The following is a 16,041-nucleotide window of genomic DNA, read 5'->3' as shown; positions in this document are numbered from 1 at the left end:
AAATAAAGCAGCTCTTGGTTGTTGAACAAATTCTCCTTATCAGCACCTTAGAAAAATGTTTAGCAAACAGTATGAAGAAAATACATACAGATATTAAGGTGGAAAGGGTTAATAAAATATAATATTTGAATAATACTTTAAAACAGAAACTTTTTGTAAGGGAATGGAAATTTTGAAGTCTTATCCATTAAAGAATTACATTTTTGCTTTACGTAGGATGTCTGACATTGATGCTTCTGTTTACTTAATGCTACTTTACTGGAACTGTAACAATGTAAGGACCACATTTATCTGAAGAAAGCTATAGAGCAGATTTGTACTAAAAATATCAGTTTTATTTCAGAGTTCAGAGGTCTAAAAATTGTATTACAACTCAATAAGTTACTACTTTTAACCTGCTGATTTAATCATTGTCAAGTCATGCAAACTTGACTGCGATAATTTAATGTATCACATTAAGGAATATTGGCCTAATGTTGGGCATAATGTTTTACTCTGTGACCTTGGTCTTTGGCATGGACAAGAGGAAAACATAACTTGGTCATCGCTTCCTGATATAGGCTAACACACCCACATGCCAAATACCATAATGTCATGCAATGTTGGAACAAAGTTATTTACCTTTATGTTTATGACTGTCTTCATAATAGCTGGAATGGTACTCCTTGTTCAAACAGACATAGGTCATTGCCAATGACATGTTGGCCAAGATGTGATGCAGGAATTTATGGCAGTGCTCCTTAAACAACCAATGTTGGCACAGCACCAAATATTGTTGCAAGATTGGCATACAAAAATAAATTTTGGTCTCAATATATACCATGATAGTTCAGTAACAAATGGTATTGACAAAATCGTTATGAGACATGTTCAGATAGTTTACTGAATTCCATTATTCTATGTAGTTGGCAGGTTTGTGTGTCCTTTGAAGCTTGAAAGAGACAGAAAATAGTACAAACGCCAATCCAACCTTTCTTGCTCACCACTTTTCAAAGAACAGACAACAGCGTACCAAAACATCAAGCCAGCTACACAGGCTAAATTGCATTTACTGGAAGGTTCATCATCTTTCTGCCGTGAACACCGACTGACACCACTGCACAAACCATTCACACATATCTGATATAAGCTCATGATTCACTCTGCCATGTAGCTTTATATGGTCTTATGATAGTTCAGTATCAAATGGCATTGACAAAATCGTTATGAGACATGTTCAGGCAGCGTTTGCACTCAAGCCTGATTGATTGAGCCACTATTGCAGATCATTAAAAGACGAGTATCCCTGGTAACGAATGCCTCAAGAGCAGTAAACATGGCTTTCTAAATTTCTTTTGTGTCACCAACGTAAAAGAAAGAAAGAAATTGTTGGGAAAGGTTCTACAAAGTCCAGAATTTGACGCAGAAGATGATTTGAGGTCCGGGATACTCCCTGATATTCATTATCACATGTTGGCTTTTACTGTAAACAATGGATATTCATGGCGAGAAGTGACTCTGCTGTGGGAGGTATTTCAAGATTTATTAAACAAATTTCAAGGTGAGCTATTACCAGGATTGGATGCAGATCAACATAAATACAAATTTCTTGAAAAAGCCATTAAAAAGACACATATACCCATGTAATCAATACAAGTTCCATGTAGCATTTATGCTTACTTTCAATTCGTCGATTGATGAATGTTGTCGCTGCCGGTGTTATGTGCCACTCAGTTAACTATGGATAAAAGTCTGGTTAAGGTATGAAACACCATTACCTTAGCCACATATCAGCCTTTTTTTTTATTGTGATTGACTTTGTGCTCAATTATCCCAAACTATCTAAACTCATTCACTGTCTTGTGTCTTTGACATGTACAGAATTTAATGTAAAAATTCAGGACTTCTCGTATACAGAACAAATGATTTGGTCCTATGCAAGAAACATGTCATCAAAATCTTAGGGCTGAAAAAATTATGTAGTTGACTGCTGTGGAAAACAGAATCCAAAGTTCTTTTCTGACATAAGATCTTGTTGAAACGCTAACAGCTTTGCTTGTGAAAGATCTGAATCAGCAAATTTGAAGATTCAATCAAAAGATTTGGACTTGAAGATGGGTAGTTACTAAAACAAGGAATGACCTAAAACGACCTAAAATGACTTGAGTTTGCAGATTGGATCACAGACCGGATCACAGATCAGATCACGGATTGGATCACGGATCGGATCATGGATCGGATCACAGATCATGGATAATAAAATAACATTAGAAATTTTGTGCGACAAGCCAAAATAAAGTCTGCATGACAAAATAGAGTGTAGGCCCCTTTGGGAGTCTTTTTTTTTGCCCAAAAACCCTATGTAGTCAATTTCACGGCTGTAGCGAGGAGTGTTGTGTAGTGCCACCATTGACGAAGACAAACTGGAGGCATGTATCATTTCATCAGTCAGTTGAGAAAAATGTAAGACAATCCACAGTTGCTTCTTAAGGTCCTTCAGCCTCTTCCATTGCTGATGCAACGACTCAAGTGCTCCACATTGCAAACTCAAAGTCTCAGGTACTATTCAAGGCGCATGACCTCCAACAGATCCCTATGATATTCAACCGACAACCAAAAATTCTTTCAGCAACATTTGGTTAGTCATGCATTTCTCTCAAATAACATTTGCGTTTCGCAGCTGTTTGAGATTAGTGGAAGCATTTAATTGCCACTCAGATTGAAGACAAACCAGAAGAAATTTGGAAATCCCGTTTGAATTTTTGACAAAAACCGAAAACCAAATGCTACATCACGTAATATCCACAAAACGAAATGAACAATCTGATCTGATCTGATCCGATCCAGTCAAGTCTGGTCTGATCCATATTTTGTCGATGCCACATTGTCACGTCACTTAAGGTCATATTAGGTATTTTTGGTAATTTAAGAATTCACTCAAAGTCATTTTGGGTCATTTTAGGTCGTTTTAGGTTGTTTTAGGTCATTTTAGGTCATTCCTTGTTTTAGTAACTACCCTTGAAGATGGTACATGTTTTAAATTTTTCTGCCAACCTAAATTTAGTCTTTGCTGTATCATTTATGTGTTTCATTTGGAGCAATATAACACAAAAATCTACCTTTTTATTCCAAGACTTAAAGCTAAAGTTATACTGATTGGCTGTAAACCTTCCTGTATACTTTTCTGGGAAGTGAAATCTAATGACTTATGTTCCAGTGCAGTTTGTCTGTTTGCTGTTGAATGGTGATGAGGTGCTTTCCTTTTTGATGAGATGTTATTTGAAGAGACATAAGTTGTAAAAAATGATTACAATTGGTCAACCAGAGCTCTCATGTCCATTTACTGGCAAAGGGTGAGATGTCACGGGCATCAGCTATCAAGGGTGGGAAGGGAAAGAGGGTATGGGGGCATGTTTCCCCAGAAAATTGTAAAAAAAAAATGAAATAGCTAAGAAGCTAATAGCTTTAATCTGAGAGAGAATTTCTGCAGTTGAAAAGTGTGCCTAGTGAGTGCACATGGAAATTATATTTGGAAGGATAACTAATGTTATAGGTTCTTAATGAAAGCAGCAGTTTCCTTTCGCAAAATCAACAGAATAAATTTGAAACCTTAAAGGAGTGAGAATTCATGGCTTTAACATGAGGGTATGAGATTGAATTTGTTTGCATGAGTCTCACACTCAATGCATGAGACTGGAGAGCTCTGAGTCAACTCAACACATTAAGCTGCTACAGCATATTTTGCTTTTGTTTCTTTTATTTACCCAGTAATTTAGAGGGGATTCTTCAATTCATGCCATTTATTTATTAATAGTACTGTAAATTTTTAGTAGGAAGGGAGGTTCAATGTAAAAGGAAATGATAGCATTAGGGCTGGAAGACTAAAATAACATTTCAACATTCCAAAAAGAAAAAAATTCCAAAGTTAAATATTTTTGTTCTATCTTAGAATAATGTTCACTTACCAAGTGTCAAGCACAAAAGAAAAATCAAATAGTGGAATTTAATACAATTAAAATTGAGCAATTGTATTTTCAAACAAAGAGGCAATTGTAATACTGTAATTAATGCTGTCTCTACTGCCTCAGGTTTAAACTTCACTAGTAACTTCTAAATTTTATCAGGCAAACCCCTTGAGGACACTATGACACTGTTTCAACAATAGCTCAACAGAATTGCCAATTACTCCTGCAAAACAACCTTAAATCTATGATAGATTTTGTTTTCATGACATTATTTCAACACCGCAAGCTGTATCAATTTGTTCTACACAAGAAAGAGCTGATGACATCACCAAGTGTGAGCTGGTTATTGAGTCTCCCTTGGTTTTAGAACCTGTAAGGGATGGTGTAGGAGTGTTTGGGATGAAGAACAGAGAATAAAACAAATTAAACAGATGGAGCGAAAGTACCTCCAGGTAGCAAGTTAAATTAAGACGTAATGTTCATTCTAAGAAGTTGTGCTACCTAATTCACCTCAGAACCTTTCCTACTTGAATCAGTCTATTTCAATGTGTATTATGCTCTTTGTCAAGAATGACATTTTATGGGAACAAAAGTGTAACAATATGCTACAAAAGAAAAAATAGTTAAGCACATCTATTCAACAAATAGATTCCAAGTTGCCACGCTTCTGTTCAGTAGTAGATCACAGACGAGGTCAAAATGTGGTAAGAACAAAAAAGTGGCACACGAGGTGCAGCTGAGTGTGTCACTGATGTTCTTACCACATTTTGATGTCCTCTGTAATCTATAACTGAACAGATGCAAGGCAACTTGGAATCTATTTGTTTTATATAATAAAGAATTAAAAAAAAGTTTTAATAATGACGTCATCTATACGTCTGTCCTTCGATAGATCATAAGTGAGAACTAATCAGAATGCGTGTATAACTGAGCCTATTATATAATTCATTATGAAACAGGTGATCATTATAGTGTTGAATCTGGCACTGTATTAAACAGTCACCCTGTAATAAAATGGTCAGTTATCACTGTTTTTCTCCCCTTAATTACTATTAATTTACAGTAATTTTCACCTCTATTAAGTGGTCATGGTCATCCTTGACTGAGTCCCAGCTTCTGGTTTGTATTGTCTTCTACTTGCAAGTGTTGAACAGTTACTTAAGAAGAACCTCTCAAATAAAACTAGGGATAGTACTTTGGGTTCAAATGTGCTCAACATATGGCAAATTATCTAATTCTTCTCAGAACTGTGGGGACAAATATTATGCACAAGCATTGTGCAAGTCAATTGGCCTGTAGTTATGACCTAGAAGTCCAACTTATAGACAATGGTCTACAGTAATCCTGCTCTAGTCTTCTTGTTTGGTACTATGTCACCATTTTGTTGATTTTGTTTACTGATATTAACTTATAGTCAATACATTTTTTAGGGAGCTTTTGAGTAAACTTTAAATTAAGTGTTCAATTATGGCATAAAATGATGATTTTTACTGTATTTTACTTATATTCAGTGGAAACTATGTGAGGGGTCTCCTTGCAATTCCCTGTGGGTGGCTGCTCTATACAAGTTGAACTGTATGTTGTTAGCTTTTTCTTCATCAATCACTGTTATTCGACACTGATACTGTTCTCTTTTCTATTTAGGAAAGAGCAAAATATCACAAAAATGAAATCCAACAAGCTGTCCAGCAACTGGAGCAGCAGTTTTTGGAGTTTGACCCATCACCAGAAAACTTATCTGCAGAAAATGTAGCCACAATTGTGGCTAATGTTACTGCTAAAAGGCTGCTGTGACAAGTGCCACTATCAGTTATAAAATTGAAGAAATGCATGATTCGTTCAAATTCAAGTATACAAGGTTAGTCAGGAGAATGATAAGGAAGGTGAAAAATCTGCAGATTCCAGTCATTGTTCCAAAGGAAATTATTGAAAGTAGTGATCTCACTGCACAAGTATACTTTTCAGTTGTAAAATGTACTTTGGTATTATCTTGTAACTTTCAGAGAAGTTATTTTAGGGAGAATTTCGCATCATTATTTCTCACTGGATTAATCAACATTGTGTGCTAATTATATGTAGCTTTACAGACTCAGAGTTAATTTTTCTTCTTTTCAAACTTATGATTGCTAATGCTTTAAATTTCCAATGAACCTCTATCACAACATCCACTTAATTTTTCTTTCCTTTTGCTTAACAGTGAATTGCTAGGTTGCTGATTCTTAGAAGAAACTGTGTGTATGCAAAGGCTTGCAAAATTTGTCCACTACAAAACAAATATAATTTTTGGCATCACTTGGCATTTCTAAACAAATAGAGATATTTCTCAAACAGCTTTGAATAAGGTTTTCTGTAGAATTGAGTGGAAACTGGGAGAAGCCCTGCTCTGCATAAGTGTCTCTGTTCATGAGATTTTCACCCCCAAGATCTCACTAGTAATTCTCCTTACTGTCTGCCATACAATTCTTATGATGCTAGCTCAAAGAATTTGGTATTGGATCAACTAATATTGCCCTAATGGACATTTCTTTTATTCTCATTACTTGTCAGCTTGACATTGTATTGACATTGTAATGAGAAATTCTGTCTCTATCAGTCATGAGAATTAAAGGGTTTAAAAGAGATTAAAAGATATGTTCAATAAAAGTGTTTGGACACAGAAATTCTAATCACCCACTTTTTCAAAAAAGTTTGTAGAGATCAAAAGCATTCTTAAAAAAGTGTGGAAAGTTACATTTTGATTCTAGTCATGCAAAAATCATTAAAACTGAGAATGAAAGTGCTAAGAAAAGTGTTATGTTTTCTTTTAGCTGCAACAAGTAGAAATCTTTGTGAGGTTTCTTTGCCTCCTCTTCCCATTCTCTTTACCTGTGGGATTCATTTTTTTTGCTCTCATTTCTTTTCTGTTATTTAATTTTTGTGTGCTGAGATCCACTGATTTCATAAATCTTGCTTTTAAAAAGGATGATAGGTGTCCTTAAAGTGGCCAGGAACATACCCAAGGAAATATGCTACATTGATTTCATGTCACTTGATATTCTACTGTTGGTTCAAGACATGGTGTTGAATTGTTGTTCAGGGTTAAAAGGAGGAGAAAATCGTTTAATTTGAGATAGGGTAAGGATTTTCTTTAGGGATGCTTCATACCCTCACCTTGAGGGCTAAATATATCACCACACAAAGTTGAAATCGGTTTACAAAGTTTATTCTACAATGATAAATTTGAGAGGTTTCGCTCTATTAACAATACCTGGTAAATTAAAATATTAAATGTTCAAGTCTGATGCCTCATCTCCAGATTTTGAACATCAATTCTACAATAATTTATGATATCAAACGAATAACAGCCCATAAGTATGCACAAAAATTATATTGATATTCAAAAGAAGTGCAGAAACCTCTCTAAACCAAATTGTTTGAATGTGATATAATCTTACAGAAATAACCTACAAAAAGGCCTTCTGTCTTTGAAAGCGCGACGATTTGATTAAAAATTTCGTTATAATTCTTTTTTCGATATTTTGCCAGAAGTGTGAAACTACTTGAACCGGTTCGCTTCAACCAAAAAAAAAACTATTGAAAACACGACCAATGAAAAAAAAAACTGTAATCCATCAAGCAATCTGTAGTAGATACACTCATCTGCTCCGCTTAAAATCTCCAGTTACACTTCATGCAATAAAAACATACATAAGCATGGAGAGAATTTAGGATCAAAACTCACCAATCATAAAATGACAAAGTTTCCTAAGAGGTCCGAGGTTTGATTGTTCTCTCTGCAGTAAGCTTTGTGTTTTTACTTCAATGTTATTGGTTCGTTTTTACAAGAAAAATAGTTTGACATCCTTTGTTCTCAATAAACATCTTCATTGGTTCATTTTTCTTCATTTCGATCCGGTTCAAATAATCTCGCTGCTTTGTGCTGAGTTAGTTTTCTCTCATTCACGTTTTTAGTTTTGAGTCATTGGGTTTAGTTGTCACTGAGCTGGTTACCTCGCGGATATTTTGAATAGTAAGTGGTTCAAAAAATTTAGTTTTAGTTTTAAATTGGAATTGGTGAACCCTAAAAATATAGCTTACACTTCGACTGGTTATTGCGAAGTAAATTGAGTGCATGTTGCTTAACTTTTTCTGTGATGTGACGATTCTGTAAAAGGTATAATGTTCGTTGCTGACAGTTGTTGTTGTTAATGGCTTCAGCCAAGTGCTGTGCTCCAATGTCTGAAATGTTATTGTCTGTGAGGTCTAACGTGTGAAGCTGACAGTTGTTGTTGTTGATGGCTTCAGCCAAGTGCTGTGCTCCAATGTCTGAAATGTTATTGTCTGTGAGGTCTAACGTGTGTAGCTGACAGTTGTTGTTGTTGATGGCTTCAGCCAAGTGCTGTGCTCCAATGTCTGAGATTTCATTGTTTGTGAGGATTAACGTCTGTAGCTGACAGTTGTTGTTGTTGATGGCTTCAGCCAAGTGCTGTGCTCCAATGTCTGAGATTTCATTGTTTGTGAGGTTTAACGTGTGTAGCTGACAGTTGTTGTTGTTGATGGCGTCAGCCAAGTGCTGTGCTCCAATGTGTGAGATGTTATTTCTTGTGAGGTCTAACGTGTGTAGCTGACAGTTGTTGTTGTTGATGGCTTCAGCCAAGTGCTGTGCTCCAATGTCTGAGATATTATTTGCTCTGAGGTTTAACGTGCGTAGCTGACAGTTGTTGTTGTTGATGGCGTCAGCCAAGTGCTGTGCTCCAATGTCTGAGATGTTATTTTTTGTGAGGTCTAACGTGTGTAGCTGACAGTTGTTGTTGTTGATGGCTTCAGCCAAGTGCTGTGCTCCAATGTGTGAGATGTTATTGTGTGTGAGGTTTAACGTGTGTAGCTGACAGTTGTTGTTGTTGATGGCTTCAGCCAAGTGCTGTGCTCCAATGTGTGAGATGTTATTTTGTGTGAGGTCTAACGTGTGTAGCTGACAGTTGTTGTTGTTGATGGCTTCAGCCAAGTGCTGTGCTCCAATGTCTGAGATATTATTTGTTCTGAGGTTTAACGTGCGTAGCTGACAGTTGTTGTTGTTGATGGCGTCAGCCAAGTGCTGTGCTCCAATGTGTGAGATGTTATTTTGTATGAGGTCTAACGTGTGTAGCTGACAGTTGTTGTTGTTGATGGCTTCAGCCAAGTGCTGTGCTCCAATGTCTGAGATTTCATTGTTTGTGAGGTTTAACGTGTGTAGCTGACAGTTGTTGTTGTTGATGGCGTCAGCCAAGTGCTGTGCTCCAATGTGTGAGATGTTATTTTGTGTGAGGTCTAACGTGTGTAGCTGACAGTTGTTGTTGTTGATGGCTTCAGCCAAGTGCTGTGCTCCAATGTCTGAGATGTTATTATACGGGAGGATTAACGTGCGTAGCTGACAGTTGTTGTTGTTGATGGCTTCAGCTAGATGCTTTACTGCTTCTTCTGTAAACTGATTTCTTGTGAGGTCTAACCAGCTCAGTTGAGATTCCCTATATTTTAACAATTTACAAATTTCAAAGCAACCTAAGGAATCAATGTTATTGAAACTCAAATTTAAATGTGAAATTTGTGGAACATTAATTACATTTACTAACGAAGAGCAATCAACAGCTGTGAGGCGACAACTATTAAAATTTACAAAATTAATGTTCAATTGTTGAATTTTTTCCTGTGCTTCTAACTTCATTCTACAATTTTCGTTTAAACATTTTATTAATGTCATTGCTAAATCTTTTTCACCGCTAGTTGGCCAGCAGGTCACTGTCCATTTTTCTTCTTTATGTGTCCACTGTTCGGTGTAGCTTTCTTCAGTTTCCACAGGAAGAAGGTTAGTAATAATTTCGTTTGATAGATGAATTTTATCCTCCATTAATCCTGCTAGAAACTGAAAAACCAGCTGCCATTTGCCGTTCTTGATGTTCTCGGAAACAAAGCTTTTTAATTCTGTGTCACTCATGTTGTTTGCTAGGTGCCTCGCAGCGAAAAACTCTTGCATTGTCAAATGAATGAAACAGAATTGTGATTCACGATTAAGTGAGTCCGTTTTACGGTCGGGTAAGCGGTGAAAAAGAGGGCTGTCTTCCATTCCGCTTACTTCGCTTCCTTCAAGGATCAGCTCTCCTTTTTTGATTCCTTCAAACGCTACTCTTCCTAGTTCGTTGAATTGCTTAAGCACTTTGGTGGGCAAATTATGTCCGACAGTAAATGGATTATGGCACAATTCTCTTGTATGTTTAAAATAAAACACCTGTACTGCAATCTTGTATATCGATGTTAATTTGGCAGGGAGGGTAACGTCATCGGAACTTTCGGACTCCATTATTTGTAACAGAGTTGTGCAAATGATGAAGCTGTTGACCGGGACATAACATAGCGAGAGCAAATTCATGTTGCTGCTGATGTGTCGCCATAGTGTTTCGCTCTTTTCATCTCCGGCCAATTTGTAGACATATTCTTTAACTTGTTCCGATGAAAATCCTAGAATTTCGAACGTTTTGTTCGCAAACGTTTTGTTAAGGTGTTTGATGCTCGACAAAGCCGTAGGTCTCGTGGTGGTCACAATTGAGGCATCTTTTAGGAGTTTCCCGGTCACAAGCCACTGGTAGAGGATTTGGAGCGGCTTTTTCTCTTCAATGTACCTAGGACGAGGAGGTTCTTGGTCCATGTTTGCGTCAAGTTTAAATTCGTCGAATCCGTCAAAAAGTATAAGTACACCTTTAGGGTTCTCAATCAGGTGATTCCAGACCTCGTCATCTAGGTTATTTGTTGGGAAATACTCGGAGTTAATCAACAGTTCCCTGAGGCTAAGGTTGTCCTCCGATTTGAATTTTCTGAATTTCACGAAGAAAGCGGCATCAAAAGGGATTTTGGCTTCAGGTGACGCCCAGTCTCTGAGAAGTTTGGTACAAAATAATGTCTTGCCGATTCCGGCTCGACCGACGATTAACACTTTCTTATTTTTTTTAACATTCAGGAGGTCTTCCAAGCTTTTCGGTTGTGAATTTTTCCCGCGCGACATTGGATAAATTTTGAGTTGTTCCTCTCTGTTCTCAGTAAACTGATACGTAACTCTGTCCGGAATCGCAACAAGATTTGTGTAAATTTGATCCAAAGTCCAATGTTGTAGCATTGTGTTTTCGCCTGGATTACCTGTAAGAAACGATTGGAGTCCAAAAGGTTCTTGAGTCTCTTCAACAATTGCTTCCTTCAGTGTGCGCTTGATGAATTTTTTAAACTTTCGTTTTTGGTGTTGGTTGAGTCTTAGATGGGTTTTTAGAAACTTTGAGTCTTGCATGAAACCCCTTTCAATGCATGCCCGCGAAATAAGGTAGACGGTTTCAACCAGTATGCCAGCGACATGAATTCCATTCATCACAAGAACAGCGTACATCCAGAAGGTTTTCTTTTCCGCTCGTTGATTGTGACAGGCGTGTAAAGTAGAGTTTTGGGCGTTGTCGGATAAATTCCTTGGCTGAGTGGTTCCATCGGTTAAATAACAGTTAAACTTAGAGTAAAACTTTAAAGGATAAAGCAAATGAGTTTGTAGGATGATGAAAATCAATCCTAAAACAATTCTTATCGAAAGTTGACAGCAGTAGGCGAAAAAAAGCCTGTTTCCAGTTGATGACGCAGTCTCCTGGTCACGGATGCCTCGCGACAGTTGATCGACTTTGGCGCTCCCTATTTTAGAGTAAATAGCACATACAAACGCAATAAGGACCAAATTGAGGATTACGAAGCCAAAGATAGGAAAACCGAATTTGTTGTACTGCTTCATATATTTCTCGTAACATTTTCCACGGACGATGTCGACGTTTTCACTCTTCGCTCCGCCACAGCGAAAATCAAACCTGGACTCGTTGTTTTCCATGTCGACGAATATGGCGAGGAAGATGACACTGATCAGAATCCAAAAAACCATAGCCACATAGTGAACTTTGTTGAAAGCTTTTGGATCCAAATATTCTAAAATCTTTTCCATTGATGCTGTTGGTATTGTTACTCACTGTGTTAGAATGCTGATCAATTGTGGAGCTTAATTACCCAGCTTATGCTACCTTGGTCTATTTATAGGGCATGCCAGTACTTTCATTTGATTGGCTTTTGGAAAACTTTAAACTGTCAAAACGACAATGGATTCTTTATGTATATTATTGTTCTACAAAAAAAAAACAGTTGTCAGAAACTGAGAAAGATGTAGATATCTGCGTACGTGGCAATATACGGGACCTCGTTTCCTCCCACCCCTTCCCCCGTGCTTATTTCCATCCCCTTCCTTCTTCTCCTTTCTATTAATGTTGCTGCTGAGGTCCTGAAGAGAAACTCGTTATACCGATGTAGCTCATTTTGAAGGTTGAAGACTACACTCTGAGTCGTTAGGTGTGGATATTTCATCTGGGTGGTAATTGTTTGGAAAGAAAATTGTAACACTTGGCTGATTCAAGTCACGATTGGTCGAGGTTTTGCATCTGATTAAATTTGAGGGTGGTGTGAGTTTTCCTAACTAATCCCAAAGACGCTTAGTGAAGCAAGACTAATGCAAATCAAATTATTATCTACTGCGTCGTAAAAATACGGCCCTGTTTCGATCAATCTTCTCATATCACAATCACGATAGGTGTCAGGGTCTAGAACTACGTTGGCACGTTCTTTGTTCTTTGGTGGATGCTCCATGCATTGCGGAGCCAAAAACTCACCGATTAATTGCTTAACTTAAAACGAAGAGGTCATATATCCGAAAATAATTACAATAAGATCAGACAAACAGCTTCCAAGGATCTACCATCACCCTTGTCGAAAATGAGACTAAAGAGATTGCTAAGTTCCGAAACTTCACGTTTTATTTTATAAATCCAATTGATCTCCCTCTCTTTCACACCGTTCAAGTCTCACCCTCTAGTCTCTCTAACTTTAAATATATTATATGATTCTATCGTTAAATCATCTGTCACTTATCGCAAAAAATCAACCGGAAATCAATTAACGCTGAATAATCTCTCACACCGTTAAAAGCAAGTGATCCTTCCAAAATCCTCCACCCATACCCCTCCCCCCCTTTACAGGTGATAGTGATGACTCCTCCTCCCTTACTTGGCTCTTTCCGATTTTCTTTGCTGCTTTTTTAAGTTTTCAATGATAACATTTTTGCAGCTAACTGCATAACAGAATAGTCTGAAAGACTAGGACAAGGAGTCTGGATGGGCAAACAAATTCTCCTTGTCAGCACCTTAGGACAGGTATAAAGAATAGTGTGGAGAATATGCATACTGATGTTAGGGTGTAAAGGGCTAAGAAAATGAAAGACATCTTCCTTTGCAAGTCTTTTATGAGAGGTTATTGACAGACCTGCTAATTCTTTTACAGCAGTTTCACTAATTAAATTTATAATTTTAGTTTTCAAGGAAATTGTCTTTAAGTTGGGCGCTGACTTATATAATTTTTTAAGGTGTCAGGGAAACGATAGCGAAATTTATATCATAGAGTTAGGGGAAGGTTTAGGGGCTTAGTACCCGGCGCAAATCTATCCAGATCTAGCTGACTCAACGAGGTAAAAAATGTGATTATACGGCCAAGTTCCGTTCGATTGTATCAGTCAACCTTTTGTCTGGTTAGCAAGTAATTTAGTGTTAAAAAACTGAGTTGAAAATGTAAGTTGGCCACCGTAATTGTTAAAAGGCTGACATTTCGAGTGTCAGCCCTTCGTCAGAGCAATAGACGATTGAATAATTTGCAAAGAGCGAATTTAACATTTAAAAAATCCTAAACATCGATTGGCCAACGTGACAAATGTCCCACGCTTTTATCATGTGATAGTTTGATGGTTTTGTTGCCACTTGACTGGTCTCCTTCGCAGCCACTTTGCTTCAATGACATCCCCCGCTTCCCTTCCTCAAAAAAAAACTGCCGTGAGTAAGACCACTTGATTGGGTCATAGAAAGCAACACTAAAACTTTAACCTCTGCAGGTATATGATTTCAGACCAAATTACAGTCCACTCATTTCAATTAGTATTATACATCAATGAAAATACAAGTATCTAAAGTTGGTGGCTATAATTCAAGCCATCAGAATGTTTTAAAACTTGCAACATGGTTACAAAAATGTGCAGAACTTGCAACAGGAGTACTGCAACAAAAAATTTAAAGAGAGAAAACTAGTAATCTTATCCATTTATTTGTTTAATACACTTATTAAGTAGCTTAAAAATTACAATGCTCCTGCTTAATTATAGCATCAGTCTGAGTGTTTTTAATAATAAATATTTTAGTAGGTGAAACCATCACCAAGAGTCAAGTTTGGGGTGCACAATGTATCTGATTTAAATTGTATTGAGAGTGTAATATGTATTAGAAGACAGACTTGTTAATCTTGACTGGAGTGTAAATGTAAGTTTCATACAAAGCACAATGCATAAAAGAGCTGGAATGCTTTTGTGATTAATAAACTGTTATCGAACAGCCATATTATCAGTTTTGTTGTTTATTAAATTTCATTGCTTGTATCCCTTTGAAGTTATTTGTGTGTAATTTTTGCTGCAAATGTTTTTTCCTGAGTGACTTATTAATCTTACATGAAGAATTAATCCAAATATTATTTTTGTTTGACTCTTTAATCCCAATAGTGACTTCAGCATATAATTTCCCCTACAATATCAACCCTGAGACAAATTTTAAGGTCATGAGAATAAAGGAAATGATCACCAAATGAAGCAGCTCTTAATTGTTAAACAAATTCTCCTTGTCAGCGCCTTAAAAAAATGTTTATCAAACAGTATGAAGAAAATGCATACAGATATTAGGGTGGAAAGGGTTAATTAAAATGTAATATTTGAATAATATTTTGAAACAGAATCTTTCTGAAAAAGGATGGAAATTTTGAAGTCAAAGTCTTATCCATTAAAGAATTACATTTTTGCTTTACATAGGATGTCTGACATTGATGCTTCTATTTTCTTAATGCAACTTTACTGGAACTGCAACAGTGTAAGGACACATTAAGCTGGAGAAAGCTATAGAGCAGATTTGTAGTAAAAATATCAGTTTTATTTCAGAGTTCAGGAGTCTAAAAATTATATTACAACTCAATAAATTATTACTATTAACCTGCTGATTTCATCATTTTCAAGCTGTGCCAACTTGATTGTGATAATCTGATGTATTACATTGAGCAATATTGGCCCATGGTGGGTATGTTTTACTCTGTGACCTTTGTCTATAGCATGGAAAAGAGGAAAACATAACTTGGTCATCACTTCCTGATATAGGCCAACATATGCACATGCCAAATACCATAATATCATGCAATGTTGGGACAATATTATTTACTATAGACTGTCTCCATAATAGCTCAAATCGTACTCGTTGAACAGACATAGGTCATTTCCAATGACATGTTGGCCAAGATGTGATGCAGGAATTAAAACAACCAATGTTGGCACACCACCAAATATTGTTGCAAGATTGGTATACAAAAATAAATTTTGGTCTTACCATATACCATGACAGTTCAGTAACAAATGGTATTGACAAAATCGTTATAAGACATGTTCAGGTAGTTTGCTGAATTCCATCAGTCTGTAGTAGTACAAATGCCAATCCAAACTTTGCTGCTCACCACTACAGCTACACAGGCTAAATTGCATTTATTGGAAGGTTCATCATCTTTCTGCCATGAACACCGACTGACACCATTGCACAAACCATTCACACATATCTGATATTAGCTCATGATTCACTCTGCCATGCAGCTTTAGTTCATGGTCTGCACCTTCCACCCGGTGCATTTTCCAGTCATTTGCCATTCTCTTCAGAGCTGTATCCATTAAATCGGGCCTGCAGTATGAATCTTTTCTGCCACTTATAAACAATGCAGGCAATCCAAGATGGAGAAGTGATGATACTCAAAACTCTGAGGTCTTATGTGGAGGATGTAAAGGGTATGACAAACAAGCAACGCCAAATACAAAGTTTGTGGTCAAACTGCTGTTTGAAGCTACCTTAGCATCAACATGTGCACCCATCGAATGGCCTATAAATAAACACAACTTCAAAATCATTGTTTTAACATGCAAGGGGCATGGCAGGGTTTATTCCTGCGTGATGTG

The 16,041-nt window shown here is 36.9% G+C and overlaps 1 protein-coding gene and 1 long non-coding RNA gene across 2 annotated transcripts; one reads left to right on the top strand and one right to left on the bottom strand.

Annotated features, from left to right (window-relative positions):
- The first annotated feature begins 862 nt into the window (after positions 1-862).
- On the top strand, positions 863-6,032 carry LOC136282300 (uncharacterized). Its single transcript, XR_010718191.1, has 2 exons — positions 863-1,540; positions 5,589-6,032. It is a non-coding gene; the product is annotated as an uncharacterized lncRNA (long non-coding RNA).
- Positions 6,033-7,136: 1,104 nt separating this feature from the next.
- On the bottom strand, positions 7,137-11,951 carry LOC131798784 (protein NLRC3-like). Its single transcript, XM_066169755.1, has one exon. It carries the CDS (start codon positions 11,917-11,919, stop codon positions 8,005-8,007), a length of 3,915 nt encoding a protein of 1,304 aa, XP_066025852.1. The 5' UTR covers positions 11,920-11,951; the 3' UTR covers positions 7,137-8,004.
- Positions 11,952-16,041: the final 4,090 nt, after the last annotated feature.

The sequence above is a fragment of the Pocillopora verrucosa genome, chromosome 7, assembly GCF_036669915.1.
Source record: "Pocillopora verrucosa isolate sample1 chromosome 7, ASM3666991v2, whole genome shotgun sequence".
Lineage (NCBI taxonomy): Eukaryota > Metazoa > Cnidaria > Anthozoa > Scleractinia > Pocilloporidae > Pocillopora > Pocillopora verrucosa.
The sequence above is the reverse complement of the archived record's forward strand: the minus strand, read 5'-3'. Positions and strand labels throughout refer to the sequence as shown.

What these genes read in the sequence shown, in the direction of transcription:
- LOC131798784 (XM_066169755.1), bottom strand. Translation starts at nt 11,919, where the DNA reads ATGGAAAAGATTTTAGAATATTTGGATCCAAAAGCTTTCAACAAAGTT.